Genomic DNA, 17,712 nt, shown 5'->3' with positions numbered 1-17,712 from the left:
ATTGCTATTAGTTGGTTGCTGCCTTGCAGTTTTATGATTAATCTCTCAGCCAAATCTTTTTGCAACCAGCCCACTGCTCTTCCGACACTCACGCCTCTAATTTGTACTTCAAGTTTCTTGTATACATGATGTAATGAGAAAATGCTCAGCCTTATTTCTTTCTTATCTTAACCTCCTTTACTGAACAAAGTTCACTCTATGAGCAAGTCGTAATAAATGTCTAGAAAAGTGACTGATTTTCATGATGCTCATTTCTGTGTTTGTGTTTTTTTTTTAAAAACTGGAAGTAATTTCCCTACAGTCAGCAAAGTTATTGTCCCTTGGCAGACACATTTTCATCACAAAATATTCCTGCTGCTTTGTGTTTGTGGTGAGAGAATCAGCCTGCAAACTGCACAATTGAATTTTGAGAGTGTAACTCAAGGCTCCATCCAGACGTTTTCAATGATAGTAGTCAGATCTTGAAGTTTCTCTTCCTTATATGGCCTTATGAAGTTAGTTTGGGTCATTTGTTTTCCAAGACTATAAATTGGTGCTGATTTGTTAAAAAGGGCACAATATTTTGATTGATATTAGTGTCAGGTGTCTTGTATATACAGATAAAAGTTTCGATACTTTGGTCAATGCAAAGTTACGGCTGCTTCTGCAAGACTTCCATGTACCAGACAGGGCTAGAGGTAGTGATTAAGGATATGATACACATCGTAATATATGTGTCATGATCCAGTACTACTTGATGCATCACAATATCGTTGAAATACTCTTTCTTTGTAAAACGACTCCGGAGCTGCACACATTATTGTCTTCGTTTCAACTTGTAAAAGTTTGGGATGTAAACAAGAAGAGCCTCTGAATCTGTTGTCATTGAGTGACATGTCAGACTGGTTTTCAGTCATTTTCTGTTTTAACCCAAGCGACATGTTTCGTAATCTCCTCCTACAACAGTATTGCTTGTTTGGAGCAAATACTTGAATGCATATTTGACCTTTGTTTCAACGCATGCTTACTAAATACTAGAAAAGGTTCCAGACAGACTATATAAATTAGCATGAATCTACGTTAATGCTTTTTTAATGAGCTGCTTGACCCATTTATGTGGTATGTTCTTCTTGAAATGCCCTGTAGAAGAGTAGTTTTGAATCCCTTTTTGAAGCCAAAAATGGTTTTCCTTGCCGTGCAGATCTGAGAGGCTTTGAGGGCATAACGTCATTGAGGATCAGATTACAGGAGAGCTTTTAGCCACAAACCCTGCAAATGACCAAGTTCTTAGTACTTTACAGGGAGCAAATAGAAAATGTATTCATAGAAAACATTTCTAGCAATAAACATCAAAATAAAATGAGCAACATTTTTAAATAATATAAAATGCAGAATGGGTTGCAGGTTACGGGGTTGCAAATTTAGCTTTAAGACTTTCATCCAGTTGGGAGTCGGACCATCTCATTGATTTTAATGTACTTCTTATTCAGTCTTTAAGTTTCATAAAGGGCCCATCAGTAGATTCATTTCACGATTAAAGATGGATAAATATTGTCTGTGTGTGGTTAAGAATAAATGGGTGACATGCTGTCAGCAGTTCTTCCGCTTCCCGGCAGACGGCAGAGACTCCACCATCTCCTGGTGGACCGTTCCAGTACCATCAAACCACTCCTCTTCTCGGCGTCTCAATCTTCTGTCAGCGGCGAGGAATCTCTGATTCCAGCTTCCTCCAGTCCCGGGTTTTGGCAGCAGTGTGTCAGACAAGCCTCTCGTTCATCGGGAGGAAGCTGGAACCTGATTAACAATCAAAAATAATGGGGGTGCTGCTCCGGCATGCATCTAAACCATCCCCACTCTGCTCCTGGACAAGCGTGGATGCACACATGGAGAATAGAAGCCGGCTTCCCGAGAAGAGGCGCGCTCTGCGTTTATTTGGCAGCGTGACGATGCCAAACACGCATCGGGTGTGCTTCGTTCCACCCCGCTGCCCAAACGTGGCTTATTAACTATGAGCCTCTTCTCTCTCCTGGCCACTCCCGTCCTGAGCTTGGCTGAAGGATGGCCCTCAGAGGTGGGACGATGTTGACGAGAGGGAGGGGCGGGTCGTTCTGCCACATTAGTTATTATGTTTAGTTGATAAACTTATTTCTCATAAGTAAATTTAAAATATATTTTTGTTACAATAACTTTGGTAATGGGGTTGAATGGTAGAGCTTCATAATCAAATACCACAATCATTTTAAGAAAAGTTCGTATTTTACCTGATTTAAGGGGAGAAAATCATGCATTATACGGTTGCAAAATGAGGGGTATAGCTAAATATTGGCCTACATTTTTGTAGTATTGTAGTAAAGAGATATTCTTAATGTAATATCAATTTAACAGATTATGTCAATTATGATGCTCTTGTATGATTTTAATTGGTGGATTTGGTTGAGAAAATCAAGACCTATAAGGTGGGACAGGCCAGAATGTCGGTTTCAAGGGGAAGTGCACACATGTCAAACTAGCTACGTCTCATTCTAGATTCATTTTATTTGAGATAAAATTAGACTAATAATTCTTACTTAAAAAAAAAAAAGGGATTTGTCATAAAACCAAAGTGTATTATACAAGTGCCTCTTTCTTTTCTTCAATCCACAAAGATTCTCAATCTGAACAGCTCTGAAAACACCTTTGATTTTCAAACATCGCCAAACAACAGCGTGTGGAGTAATTAATCTGCTACCCACAGACAGGAACTTCCCATTGGTTGATCTGTCCTACAGGAAGCAGAATTTAGTTTTTTTGCAACAGGAAGTGGTAGCGGTAAAGGCTTTGCTCCCCCTTGCCCGTTCTGCACATGGGGTGTTGGCATTCGACATATTGTTCCTCAGGAAGTTCACAAATGTAATGGCTGTTTAATGGCCATTGTTGATCTCTTGGCTTTGTGTTTGCCTTATGTGTTGGATTTTGGTTTATGAGGTAGACCAAGCTACTTGTGCATCATGCACAATTTACATTAAAAATCATTTATTTATGTATTTTTTGGGAAGTTAATGAATTGATGCATGTTTTTGCATGAAGGGTGCTTGTTATTAATAATACTATTGTGTCAATGTACTCAATCCGTACACTTACGCACTGTCACCAGTTAACACGATTATCGTAACGGGAAACCGAACAGTTGAGAGTCTTGCCTTTGTGTTAGTACTGAAGACATCTCGGATGAAGAATGAAGTCACACAGTTCACTTGAGATGCTGAGATTGTCTTGGCCTTGTATTTGGATGCGATTGTTACAAGACCAAATATAAAAGGATAGGCAGCTATATTTAACTCTCATGTGATTATCCCATAGTGTTATGTATGAGTAATAGGATTCTACTGGCCTTTTCATAAAATCTGTCTCTGAAAAGGGTCTTTGTGTATTTGAGACATTGTATGAATTAGGTTTTATGAATTGGCCGTTGAACCAGTTAAGTGAATGTATAGTTAAGACAACATTTACAGTTTTAATGCATGCAAAAACGACTAAGCCATTTTTAGGTTGAATCGCCAAAAAGTTTAAACTCTGACTCTGGTGTTAGCAAAAACCAGCCTAAAATGGCTACATTTGTTCAACCAATGGTGTGACTTCTGACCAGTGTAAGACAGGATTTTTAAACTTGGCAATATAGACAAAGGGTTCAATCTAAACTTGTAATAGTTGATTCAAGACTCTTCCTGAAGGTTACGATTTTTACCTTTCGATTAAGTGCCTACTCAAGCTGTTTTGAAAGCAGCATTGTTGACTCATAAGACAATGGCATTTCTTGTGCCTTTGAGGCATCCATTACAACATTAGTCACTGCATGACTTCCGCAACATTGCAATGAAGTCCTCCTTACATATGTTTTGAAATGTTTCTTCAACCACAGAATGCACCAGGAAATACAGGTTCACATGTTGAAGATAATCTCTGAAATGACTGGGATCTGACATGTTTTCAATGACAGAAGCTTGTTAAATGGGAAGTCAGCAATGAACCTTTTAATGGAATTAACTGTTGTCAAAGTTTAGCAGCATTTCTATATTGAACAGTGTGAGATGTGCAGAAACCACAGAGCATTTCACTTGTGCAGTCAGAATTGTGAACATGCAAGGTTCAATTCACATCCAAACTTGCCTTTTTAAAAGCGTTTGTGATTGGTTGTGAGAGTCAATGGGTATGAGGAAATTGTTTGACTGTTAAGCGCAAAGACAGCCATGCAGAGGATCTCCCTAATTGAATGTCGCAACAGGACGCTTGGTAAATCCTACGATGTAAGTAGGGGTTTGTGACGAAAATAGGAGAGTGAGAGAGAAAATTGTTAAGTCGACTTGTCTAGACTAGTTCTTAAATTTGTTGCTGGTTTGCAGCTCTCCACAGATTTCTACAAAACCAAGCTCTTGTTTTTCTTATTGGACATCAAAAATAGAATGAAACCGAAAAGCGTATTTCACGCAGGGTAAATTTGTGCCCTGAGGTTAAATCTCAGAAATTATTTTAAAGTCAGATAAAAAGACATGGACTATGCAGGGCTCCAGACTGCGACTAAAATGGTCGCAAATGTGCCCATTATTGATCGTGACAATTATTTAAAATCTAGTCGACGCTGGCGACATTCGCATTGTGCGCATTCATATGTGGTTTCGTCAGATGACTTACTGAATACATCGTGAGTGCGCACCAGTTTGCCTTGTGTCGCTATTCACCCGACATGGCTGGAGTGACTCACGACTCCAGTGGTGGTCAATGTCAATGCCTGTTTTCTTAAAGAGACAGTACCTGTTTTAGCATGTAAACAACTTAACTATAGCAGTGTGCCGTTCTCTCCTTTTATGATTTTTGTCCCTGTTTTGATCATGCACCTGCCTTAATGTTTAGATGTGTGCATACTACTACTACTATCTTTTTCCAACGTATCAACGTGCCATTTTTTTTTTTAATCAACACTGGTTCAGAACAACATGACGGCGAGTAAACAACATTAGAATTTTAATTTACAAGTTAACTTGTCCTTTATAAAATAGCTGGCCTGATTAAGTGAACTGTATACTTTTCCAGCAATCCCCAAAACTACATATTGTGGTTTTCGAAGCAGGTTCAAACGTTTACAGCAGGGAATCTTAATTAGGTTAGTACCCCTCCCCCTCCCAATCTGCTCTGCTGAAACGAGCGGTCCGGTTTTCCACTGGTGTCTGGCACAATGCCTCCCTCTTTTGAATGCACAGAGCCGACTTAACCCGTGGCAAGGCTTTGTTGCCTGAGCTTGGCAAACAGTATTCCACATTCAGGGTTCGGGTCTGACTTGTGCCCCCCTGGCTGAGGTTGGCATTATCCTGTGGAGGGTTCCACACCAAAGGCCCATTATTCACAGGGGATCGTGTCATGGCCTGTGCCATTTGTACACAGATGTGCTCTCACAGTCTGTTTGACTGGTGAAGGTGTGAATCTGTAAGCGAGGAGGTGCTGATCACAGTTGCTTTTTTGTAATGTGATTTCATGTGATAACTGTGCTCCCACATACTCAGGTGGTTTTATGCAAATTTTGTATATTGTTTGGTTTCAGTCCACTAGAATGATTTGCATTTAAAACCGCATAAACACATGATTTGATTGTTTCAGTGTGTCGAGCTTTGTTAACATGCAGACTCAATAGTCTCTATAGTTGTGTTGCAAGATCAGTATACTTATTTGAAATTGGATTTAATATTAAAATGATTTATATTTTCTGTATAATATACTAAAATGCTAAGATATATTTTTACAGTGTTAAAAACACACCTTGCTTAAAAGAAACAACAAAACATTATAATATGTAAAATATATAGAAACAAACACATCTTTAATAAAACAGAGAAAAGGCAAATTATTTATATAGTTGAAGTTAGAAGTTTACATGCACTTAAATTTGTTTCTTTTAAACAATAGCTTTTCCAAAGCAAACAATAGTTTTGGAAAGTCGTTTAGGACTTCTACTTTGTGCATGACACGAGTAATTTTTCCAACAATTGCTTACAGGCCGATTGTTTCACTTTTAATTGACTATAATCACAATTCCAGTGGGTCAGAAGTTTACATACACTAAGTTAACTGTGCCTTTAAGGAGCTTGGAAAATTCCAGAAAATTATGTCAAGCCTTTAGACAATTAGCCAATAAGTCGTCATTTTTATTTGTGTAGTGCTTTTCACAACACGCATAGTTTCAAAGCAGCTTTACAGAAATTATGCATTAATAAAATAAATAACAATTAAACCGTAACATCTATAAAGTCTACGAATCATCATTGTGTAGTTTGATTAAATACGATTGTACATTTTGATTAAGAATTAAATATAAAATAAATAATTGTATTTATAACCCCAGTAAGCAAGCTGAAGGCGACTGTGGCAAGGAACACAAAACTCCATAAGATGTTGGTTAATGGAGAAAAGTAACTGCAGCTGATGAAGAGTTTTGTTGGTAATTAATTGTTAGTCTATGTAATCCTTTCAAGAGTGTAGTCCATCATTATACCGATGTGATGCAGGGAGCGGTTAGTGAGGTGCATCGCAGTTCATCCTGGCTGGTAATTTCGGTGGGTTCTATCCTAAATCCAAGGTTCAGGCAATGGCATATGAAGTATCCCATGTCTTATGAAGTATCCCATGTCTTATGGTTGGAGTTGGCATCAGTTCATCCTCTGAAGTCCATCGTAATAGACTGAAGTGATGTTTGGCTGGCACCGGCTGCAGTTAGTCGTCGTCACTCAGATACATGTAGGGATCGAGTAGTCCAACACGAAGCAGGAATGGAGCTGGATCCAACCGGTTCTGGTAACCTCAGGATATGACATGGAAACAAATAGAATAATATTAGCGTAGATGCCATTCAATTGTATGCAGAGTTTTAGAGCATGAACGATGTTTCTGGTTCCGGCAGACCCAACTAAAGCAGCCTAATTGTGATTGTCAGACTCAAAGGCCAGTGTAAAGAGACGAGATTTCAGACGGGATTTAAAAGTTCATGTCGCTGTTCATCCAGAATTAGTGAAGCTTACGGCAAAAAATACACGTCGTCATAAAAGCATGTTTCAAAATATAAGGTAAACAGTATTTGGTTAAAAATAAATCAGATTTTAAGTAGGGTGCTACTTGACTCTCAAGCAATGCATCCTTGATTGAGAGACCCTTGAAGGAAACATGCATTTATTTACATTTATTTACATTTGAAATGTAACTTTTTAAATTGGCTAAATGGGTGTTCAGTAGCACATTATCATATTAGCATCTGTATGCTATGGTGTCGGTACCAACTACTGCAATTTTGGTACCGTGACATCACTAGTCTGATATTTGTACAAATAAGTCTTGCAAAACAAATGGTATATTTTAAGTCATGTATCCTGTCTTTACTCTTGACAGGCATTTGGCAACGCAAAGACCGCCCACAACAACAACTCGAGCCGTTTCGGAAAGTTCATTCAGGTGAATTATCTGGACAGTGGAGTTGTGCGAGGGTGAGTATCTACATTTCAGCTTATTTTCATTTGTGGGTCCTACAAGTGTCATGTTTGTACAGATCTTGCAGCATGGGGAATCCATGGCATTTTAGTTGGGTGTGTGACTCTTGTCTTTGCTTTGAACGTCTTATCAGTGTCTCTGAAGCTCCCACACCCTGACCTCTGCCGCAGTCACTCTGGTAACTGCATACGTCATGCTTCAGTCCTATGTATCATTTCCTCCTCTACACTGACAGACGCTTTATAAACAAAAATGAGAAATGAAGTGAGATGGTTCCTCGCCCAGTATATATCAATGTTGAACATCTTGTGGTTAATGGTTCATTCTGATCAACGGACTCCAAATACACACAGTCCGTCTTACTGTCTTTCTAAAAAACCCTGATTTTGTTTTCCACTCACATGATCGATTGAATGTTTACTTTAGCTTTTAGCGAACTGGTTCCCTGTTAAGTTTAGCCCTCAAACAGAGCTAATATACGATACAATTCACACAAAATCATTACAATCTAGCTATTTAGATTTTCTCCCATTTTCTCCCCAATTTGGAATGCCCAATGCGCTCTTAAGTCCTCTTAGCCAATTTTTAGGACCGTTTCTTTGTGGCATTGTGTGACTTTATTGTCCAGATTGAGCTTTTTGTAATTTACAATATTTAGAATTTTTTTTCACCCCAATTTTGAACACCCAATTCCCTCTAAGTCAGTGGTTCTCAACCTTTTTTGAACAAACGCCCCCTGACCTCTTCATGATCCTATTAACGCCCCCCTAAAAAAAACAAAAACACTTCAGAAATACTATTACAGCCAAACAATTGCAACACTGATACCTGAAGCCTGAGTTTTTGGTAAAAAAAAAAACTGAAACAGAAGTTTCTTATTGTATAAACTACATGTAAAAGCCTCAAGTTGAGTAATATTGTGTTTGGAAAAAAATGCAAAAACACATGGATTGTTTGAAAGGTATTTCAAATGTATTTAGAAATTCAAACAAATTCAGGCTCACACAAAATTTTTTTAAGATGAACCAATCACGTGAACAATAACGTAACTAACCAAAATGGCCAATGAAAAAGCAGCGGTCGTTCACAGCACTCAATTAGGCGATATATACTAGGCTTCAAATTTGAATAGCCTACAAACGGTCATTTCTACCACTCTGACAGCTGCGGCATTTGTTTTTAGGCGTTGCTATGGAGATCATTTGCCGGTAACTAGCCGAGTGGGTTATTAGCAACATTTAAATATGAATTCATTAATTTGCACAGACATAATTTTATTTTACATTCAAATGAACATTGTATGAGTTGTCAGAGGCTTAAACGTTGTGATGAATAACAGTGAGTAATGTAGGGTGACCACCTGGCTATTGCTCTGTTGCAGGTCAGCAGACCTGATTTTCGTGGACACGAGGGAGAGAGCTTAAGTTAATATTAATATACTAGGTGAATAACTGCAAAAGACAAATAATATAAAATCAATATTTATATTATTATGACTTTATTATTCCCATCGGCCAATTACACATTGCAGAGTAGAGATGCGCGGATCAGCTCTAACGTCACCGAATCAGCTGTTAAAAACAAACTCACCATCACCAATGATTTTCTCCGATTAGATATCTGCACCCGATCATCACATTACAATTAAAATTCTCAGGGCCAGATGTACTAACGCTTTTGCGCCCACTTCAGGCGTATTTGTTTCGCAAAGTGCGCATAAAACCATGGCGAGGTATGTACGAACGTGACGCACCGAGTTGAAAGCATAGATTGCCTGTCGCAATTGAAAATGGCAAAATGCGCTTTTCAGTGTCATGCATATGCATTCATGGGATGGACAAGGGGAAAGTGTGAGTGTCACATAAATAGATGGGAGGGAAGCGTAAACTGCGCCTAATTATGTATTCAGCGTTATGTACAGAAAAAGCCGGTGAAAGCGCCTCTATTTTGCGCTGAAAATTCTCCGCCTCTTAAAAGCATGTGTAACTTAGGAAGCGGCTCTCCTGGCATATCCTCCTGGTGAAGTGGCAGAAGTAATCCGAGCAAGACGAAGACATAGGCTAAGGAGAAGAGCTGAAAAGATTTTTGTGCAGGCCGCCTGTTGAGTACCTCTGAGTAACGCCCCCCATTTGTGCCTGAGCGCCCCCCTCTCTGCTGCCTCGTTCACACCGCCCCCCAACACTGTCCAAACGCCCCCTAGGGGGCGGTACGGCCCCCGTTGAGAAACGCTGCTCTAAGTCCTCGTGGTGGTTTAGTGACTCGCCTCAATCCGGGTGGTGCAGGACGAATCTCAGTTGCTTCCGTGTCTGAGACCGTCAATCCGCGCATCTTATCACGTGACATGTTGAGAGCATTACCACGGAGACATAGCGCTTGTGGAGGCTTCGCGCTATTCTCCGCAGCATCCGTGCACAAACTCATTATAGCGACCACGAGGAGGTTACCCCATGTGAGACTACCCTCCCTAGCAACCGGGACAAATTGGTTGCTTAGGAGACCTGGCTGGAGTCACTCGGCACGCCCTAGATTCAAACTCGTGACTCCAGGGGTGGTAGTCAGCGTCTTTACACACTGTGCTACCCAGGCCCCCAATTTCCGGTATACTTAATGATTATACTCTAAAATAAAGATTTTTTTTATTGTATTTCTTGTGGCAGCGTGACATTATTTTCATGACAATTAAATAAATTTTCCAACGCATGGGGTAAATATCTCATTACTGTAATGCTTCAGCTCTTTTTACTTCTGTTTTTTTTTATTTAGTATTCATAGTGTTTATTCTCTCACTGTAAAGCAAATATATATATATTTCACCATAGCGAACACTGAGTTTACCTTAATGAAGTTTACCTTAGCTAATTATTTCCATAAGTTATGTTCGCACGCTGAACCAACAAAACGTTTGTTTTTTTTCAGTGTGCTTTGAGTCAACAAAAGAGTCCATAGTGACTGTATAATGCTTGTGTTTCTCTCTAAACATATGCCATCAGCATGTGTAATACAGTTGAGAGAGGTCAATAAAATGACATGAGAGCAGAAAGGATGTTTAGTCACACTATTGTTCTCTGGGTCAGTCTACTGTGCTACACTCCATTGGATGTTGGTCATTAAGTGGACACTAGACACTTCCTACAGACTTCATTGGAATAGTTAAGTGTTGTTTTTGAAGCTCGGTGCAGGTTATTGGATTTGCCCATTTAAGCGTTTAGCTTTTAGTCAAAAATACCGTACCGAAGGTTTGTTTGTCTTCTCTTATGAGTGGCTGTGTTAAAACAACTTCAGCTGTGTTTTTACAATATCCCTGCAATTAATTAAGCTCTTGATTTTTTCTTTGGACACACTGAAAAACAGCTGCCTATCATCGCACAGCTCTACCAGCCTGACACTCTTTGTCATCCGGACAGTATTGTTTAGGCCATCTGTCTCAAATGACCTTTTGATTGACATTGAGCTCTTTGGAGTTCGGATTTATGACAAAGAGCTTCTGACGTTTTCATGGCTCTCTGTCTCTCTCTCTCTCTCTCTCTCTCTCTCTCTCTCTCTCACTCTCTCTCTCTCTCTCTCTCTCTCACACTCTCTCTCTCGTCTTTCAGGGCCGTGGTGGAGAAATATCTGCTGGAGAAGTCTCGCTTGGTGTCCAGAGAGAAGAACGAGAGGTAAAACGTGAACGTGAGAAAGTGGCTCAATGAACTTGAAGAAATTGTAGAAGACGATATTGTACTTTGTTAAAATGTCTCCTTTTCCACCATCGGTGGAAAGGGAAAATCAGAAACACCGATATGTCTATCTGTCAATACATCTCTCTTACACACGTACACCGTTCTGCATCACTGACCTCACTATTATCAGCTCACTGTATGAGCCATTAATGCTTATCTGATAGCACAGCTTGAAAAACAGACATGGGCACCTCCCGTGCTGCGCTTCACACAAACGGCTGTATGAGTCAGTTCACTCACGCTCACACATACACGTAAACAATAGCCTGACTGACCTTCCCTCTTCATACAGGAACTATCATGTGTTTTATTACCTGCTGGTGGGCGCGTCAGAGGAGGAACGGAGAGAATTCAAACTCCTACTGCCTGAACAATACTTCTACCTCAAGCAGGTAAACACTTTAATCTGATAATCCTCAAGTTCTCCTGACATAAAGAACACTGTTTTGATATTTCCACATCATTAGTGGTGCTTTCTAAAGAAGTATGACTATTCATATCCCAGTATCAAAGTATTTGGTTTCCTCAGCAACTGCATTGCAATGCGCTGACCACCACCCAAAACATAAACATTGTTGAGGCGAGTTCTTCTAGGGCAAGCACCACTGCAAGTGCACTTTGGTTTTTGATCACTCGCATTCAGATAAGATAAAAAGGCTTCAGGAGAAATGCGTGATGCGAAAAGTGTTCATTGGGAAGAATGGCACTTATTAATCAATTTTGCCTTTTTGTGAAAAATCACATAAATTGCAATGTTTAATTTTTTGATATTTGCTTGCAGCAAAACTTTACAATAGAAGATGCAGACGACTTGCAGCATGACTTTGAGCGACTGCAGCAGGCCATGGAGATGGTCGGCTTCCTACCGGCCACCAAGAAACAGTTAGTAGCTTTTTCAAGCCACAAAACTTGATCAGTTTGATCAACGTTCCTAATTTATGTTCAGGAGGAGTAAATGAAGTCTCTGAGACATTACGTTTGTTGTTGTGTTTCTTGTAGGATATTCTCTGTCTTGTCGGCCATCTTGTATCTGGGTAACGTAACGTACAGTCAGAAGTCGACAGGCAGAGAAGAAGGTCTGGACGTGGGACCTCCGGAGGTTCTTTCCACCCTCTCAGACCTGCTAAAGGTAAATACAGTCTTTAGTGATGGGCAGTATGACCAAAATCTTACATTGTGTTACGAGTAATGTTAAATTACGGTAATGGTATCACAATATAGTCTTTTTGCTGGAAACTCAATGAAAATTGTTATTAAATGGTAAATGGTAAATGTGCCCATTTTACAAACAATTGTCTGGGTTTTCTCTCAGGTTAAAGAGGAGATGTTGGTGGAAGCTCTCACCAAGAGGAAAACGGTGACCGTCAATGACAAACTCATTCTGCCCTACAGTCACAGTGAGGTATGCACATCCTTTTTGATACACCGCTAGCTCTGCAGGTTTCATTGAAACCTTCAGATGTTTTGTGGCTAACACTATGGCATTTCCTCAGGCGATCACGGCACGAGACTCCATGGCGAAGTCGCTCTACAGTGCCCTGTTCGACTGGATCGTCCTGCGAATCAATCACGCACTGCTTAACAAGAAAGACATGGAGGAGTCAGTTTCCGTAAGTCACGATGTGCATCTCAGGATTGGGAGAACAGATATAGCAGCAGTCAGTGTTGAATTGATAATAACCGCTAATCTATTTATGTTTTTTCTGTATATATGCTGCTTCAGTCAAGTTGGAATGATCGTATTTACCAAATGAGCGCACATGAACACCAACACAATGTTGAAATTGCAATTGTGAAATTCTAGATTTTTATTTTAACTACTCATTCAGCGGGTTTATCGGGCGATAGGTTCATGCACCAAACTACATTTCCCATCATTCTCTGTAGAAACACAATATAAAAATCCACTTCATGCTCATTTGAGATTGGCCAAAAAGTTTTATTTGCCCCCCAATCAGAATTACTTGAAGGATTGTTTAAGGACTTATTTATATTCTTTCGTTTCTCTGCGTCATTTCAGTGTTTGTCCATTGGTGTGCTTGATATCTTCGGCTTCGAAGACTTCAAGACCAACAGCTTTGAGCAGTTCTGCATCAACTATGCCAACGAGCAGCTTCAGTATTACTTTAACCAGCACATCTTTAAACTTGAACAGGTTAGCGAGTTCTTCAAAAATCTTCATAAACTCCTCCAGTGGTCATTTGAATGATTTACGGTCCATTTAATCTATAGGAGGAGTATCAGGCAGAGGGCATCACCTGGCACAACATCGACTACACTGATAATGTTGGCTGTATTCACCTGATCAGCAAGAAACCCACTGGACTCCTCTATTTACTCGACGAGGAAAGCAAGTAAGACCGTTTCCAGCACAACTTCACTTAATTTACCTTTGATTTGTCAGTTGTGTTTACATATTCAGCTCTCTTTCTTTGTAGTTTTCCTCACGCCACTGATAAAACCTTGCTGGCAAAGTTCAAACAGCAGCATCAGCAGAACTCTTACTTTGTGGTGACTCCAGTGATGGAACCAGCCTTCGTTATTCGCCACTTCGCTGGGAAGGTCAAGTACCAGATTGCGGTAAAGGCGCTTACACAACAGGACCAAAATTATAGTGTCTGTTTGGTGACACTAACGATGGATAAATGACACACTTCAGCTTTAAGGACCAAACTATTGCTTGTTAATTTAATATAGGACTTCCGTGAGAAGAACACGGATCACATGCGGCCGGATATTGTGGCTTTATTGCGCAGCAGTGACCGAGCTTACGTCCGGCAGTTGATTGGGATGGATCCGGTGGCGATGTTCCGTTGGGGAATTCTACGCGCTAGCATCCGTGCACTGGCAGCCTTTAACGAGGCTGGACGACAATGGGCAGCCAAAACTGCAGGTAAAGCATGGAGCGTTTTTAAGGATCTTTTCAGATTAGCTTGAGATTAGTCCAAAACTTTGGATTTTCAGGGTCTAAGTCTGAATCTAAGTGTTATTTATAGCCTGCACATGAGAAAGCTGCCCATTGACGCAAGCAGTCATATTTAGTAGGATTTTAAGATGAATAAATTTGGAAGGGATATAATGGCAAGTGAATGACCATTTTTTGGTAGAGTTAAGGTTGGGCAATTTAGCTAAAAACAAATGACCCCCCCTTAATCAGAAGAACAAACATAATCAAACTGCCATTGTTCAAAGGATATTCAAAATGGTGTACAACATGCAATAAATGATCGATAAAAAATAATCATGGCATGCTTTTACACCATTTGAATGATTTTAGCCTTGGGAAAATATGAAAATATTGTGGATATTCAATATAACACCCAGCTTTAGGTGGATTGTATCCTAGCACGTTGAAATAAAGCCTTAACCATGCACCGTGTTGTCGATGTATCTGTATGTACAGGTGTGGCGCGACCAAACTCCAGAGTGCCACTCGGGGAGCTGCAGAAAGCGAATGTGCCCATTGAGAGGATGTACCGGTAAGATCTGAACACAGACTGCTCTGAGTAGAGTAGAGGAGAGAATAAGAGAAGGATGTGTTGTGAGGAACTCAATCTCTTACTGTCCTTTCATTGCCTTTGTGTAGCAGGTGATCATGTGACCATGCTCTGTCCACTGCAGGCACATTGCACGATGGTTCCTAAAGGAATCGTAAACACTGGGATTTTACTAGGGCTGTCAGTTTAACACTGTATTTCTGTACAGGTAATTAGAAAATAGAAATGTGTCATTTAATTATGAGGTTTTTTTACCATTAGAAAGATTCTAGCTTGAAATACCTCCCTAAATACAAAGCACTTTTTTGCAAGTTGCAATTGCAAGGAATGCACCTGGCCAAGCAACACAATATAAGAACTTGAATTTTTATTTATTTATTTTTGACATATTATTACATGCTGGTTATGTTTATTTGGGGGCTCTAAGTATTGATATATATGCAAATAATTTGGTTAATTAATCAGCTTATTTGATTGAAAGTTTAGTTGATTGACAGCCTCGTTTTTACACAACTACATTATTGCAGCTTGACCCTGTTAGATACTTGCTCCTGCAAAATCCCAATTGTTTTTCTCAGGTGGTTGTTAAAGGGATAGTTCACCCAGTTCTGTCATCATGTTCTAACCCTTATGATGCTTTACCAAAAAGATGTTTGGCAGAATTTTACCCTGCTAATTTAGCCTGATCATTATGTTAAACATCATAGTTTGTAGAAGAAAGTCATGTGATTGGTAACAAAATGGAGAGTAAATGATGACAGACTTTTCGTGTTTGGGTGGACTATACCTTTAAGGGTTTCCGTCAGTTTCTGATCTGTGAGCAGTTTCTGTGAACAGTATGGTCAATGAATCTGGTCATAGATCAGCACCTGCTGGTGGCGTTCACCCTTGAGTGACTGTGTGTGTGTGTGGTGTTTATTCTCTACAGCCATGCTCCTATGCTTGATTTCTCCTTTGATCACTCAGAGGAGCGCCCTCTAGAGGCTTTTGAGGACATCTTTACTAGTTATGAGAGTAAGAAGTAAGTGGACTTGAGCGGAACATTGAGGTCAGACAGGGAGAGCTTGGCAGCTCGGGGAGGCTGGGTTTCTGGTATTCTAAGCAAACTCAAATACCACATTCAGACGTTCATGAAATCCAGAAGCAAGCACTGTGAGCTATTCTTTCTTTATGCAATCAAAGAGCAAGCCAGAGTTTGCATTAACCTGTTTTGGACCTTTTGAGGTTTATTAACCCTAAGTGCTTCTGAGTGAGAAGGAAACCATAAAGTTTCCCTCAAAGACGTTTATTATAGAAGTGGGTTCCTTCTCCTGATTTGAGGAAACGCTGTTAGCATTGCGTACCCAGCCTCCACTGCAAATTCAACCGGTTTGACCTCCTGTAGTTCTGATTTGTACGGTAAGTGAGCCAGTGCATGAATTCAGGTCTTCACAGAGCGAAGCCGCCGCCCCCGTTCAACAGCCCGTCAGGTCCAAACCAGAGTAACACCAGCATGAAGTCACGACTGAAGCTTCATTTTCCTCTGAGTGCATGTCCACGGCACTCACGCAATATGTACGAAGAGCATTTTAATTTGAAGTTTAAACAAATAGTTCACCCAAAAATTACATTTCTGAAAGTCACCTGATTCCAAACCTTGGAATACCAAGGTTTCTATTTTTGGGCGAACTATCCTTTTACCCATCCCATTCTTGTACACACATGGTGGAGGGTGTTTGCTTTTCCCTAAGTCTAATAACGTTTTGGTGATGGGTTCCTGTCCTTTACCTTCTCCATCTGTCTTACCTCACTTCCTCTGTCTCCTTCCCCCACTCTCCCAAAATGCACCTCTACTACGGGTTTAATCAGGGACATGCACGACCAAATCATCAACTCCATTAAGGACTTGCAGTTGGATGGGGAAGATCCACGCAAGCTGCTGAAGTCATGGGGTCGCCTGCGGTTCCCGCGCCACGCCCTCCAGTGAGTTTGAACGCCAGCTCCCCTCTGATCCAGAAATGATACGTTCACCTCGCCGACCCTTGACGTCAGTTGGCATCGAAACCAACGCTTGAGGCACTTTAAGCTTGGTTCAGAGAATGTTTACTTTGAAATGCACGTTCTGAGCTAAACGTTCACTGCTCCTGAACTTTTACCAAATTTGCAGTGTTACTTGTCGGCTAGCCTTGATTTACTGCATAAACACAACCACCCTAACCCTGCTCTAATAATACCCATCTAACAAGTTTGGCAATTAATTTTAGATGGCTCTCGGTTGCTTCTAGCTGTGTATGTTTAAAGAATGGTGAGTTTATGAGCTAAAAACAATGTGATCTTCATTAGTGTGTTAGCTCAGAATGTTAGCCACATGCTAACATGAGCTGCATGAGCTTAATGGTTCCCGAGACCCACCTGTCTTTAATGTTTATGAGGTGTTGAAAGCTGCAAAATCATTGCTTATATAGACTACAGACATCAAAACTGCTTCAAACTACAAGGCTGGTCCTCTTTGGCGGCTGTGGCTCAGGAGGTAGAGCGGGTTGACCAGGGCACCGAACCCCAAGTTTCTCCTAATGGCAGGCTAGCACCTTGCATGGAAGCTCTGCAATCATTAGTGTGTGTGAATGGGTGAATGGGTGAATGAGTTCACAGTATAAAGTGTTTTGAAAACCGCTAAGGTTAAAAAAGCGACATATAAGTGCAGACCATTTACCATTTAGGAGATACTTCCATCGTTCCTCCCTGCCCTGATGTTCCCATCTTTTCTGAATCCATTTTCGCCTCTACAGCATCTACACACTAGTGTTTCCGCAGCATCAGTGAATGCTGCTGCCATTTCAATAGAAATGGTGCGTCACAAGGGCATAAAGTGATACTCCTGTCATGCAATGTTTACATTGAGAAAAGTTGAACTTTTGCTGTAGCATACCCCTGACGTAGGCATCCATTGACCAATAAGAATTTCAGACACCGCTTTCGAAAATCCAATTTGCTGTATTCATGTTTGATTTCAAACTTTTAACGACTCTTTC

The 17,712-nt window shown here is 40.4% G+C and overlaps 1 protein-coding gene across 10 annotated transcripts in view; it reads left to right on the top strand.

Annotated features, from left to right (window-relative positions):
• The window catches only part of LOC127639891 (unconventional myosin-IXb), a 45,914-nt gene that overhangs the window by 13,092 nt on the left and 15,110 nt on the right, over nt 1–17,712 (top strand). For 6 of the 10 annotated variants that reach the window (XM_052122197.1, XM_052122194.1, XM_052122193.1 and 3 more), the window contains exons 3-16: nt 7,387–7,481; nt 11,079–11,141; nt 11,497–11,596; nt 11,986–12,086; nt 12,204–12,333; nt 12,517–12,606; nt 12,698–12,814; nt 13,225–13,359; nt 13,437–13,558; nt 13,643–13,784; nt 13,902–14,097; nt 14,608–14,683; nt 15,630–15,722; nt 16,550–16,663. In XM_052122197.1, the coding sequence (XP_051978157.1) occupies nt 7,387–7,481; nt 11,079–11,141; nt 11,497–11,596; nt 11,986–12,086; nt 12,204–12,333; nt 12,517–12,606; nt 12,698–12,814; nt 13,225–13,359; nt 13,437–13,558; nt 13,643–13,784; nt 13,902–14,097; nt 14,608–14,683; nt 15,630–15,722; nt 16,550–16,663 (1,574 nt within the window). The remainder of the gene's footprint in view (nt 1–7,386; nt 7,482–11,078; nt 11,142–11,496; nt 11,597–11,985; nt 12,087–12,203; nt 12,334–12,516; nt 12,607–12,697; nt 12,815–13,224; nt 13,360–13,436; nt 13,559–13,642; nt 13,785–13,901; nt 14,098–14,607; nt 14,684–15,629; nt 15,723–16,549; nt 16,664–17,712) is intronic. The other 4 variants (XM_052122204.1, XM_052122196.1, XM_052122195.1 and 1 more) reach the window with 3 other exon arrangements.

Source organism: Xyrauchen texanus, chromosome 48 (genome assembly GCF_025860055.1).
Source record: "Xyrauchen texanus isolate HMW12.3.18 chromosome 48, RBS_HiC_50CHRs, whole genome shotgun sequence".
Classification (NCBI taxonomy): domain Eukaryota; kingdom Metazoa; phylum Chordata; class Actinopteri; order Cypriniformes; family Catostomidae; genus Xyrauchen; species Xyrauchen texanus.
Note: the sequence above shows the minus strand (reverse complement) of the source record. Positions and strands in the feature narration are given on the sequence as shown.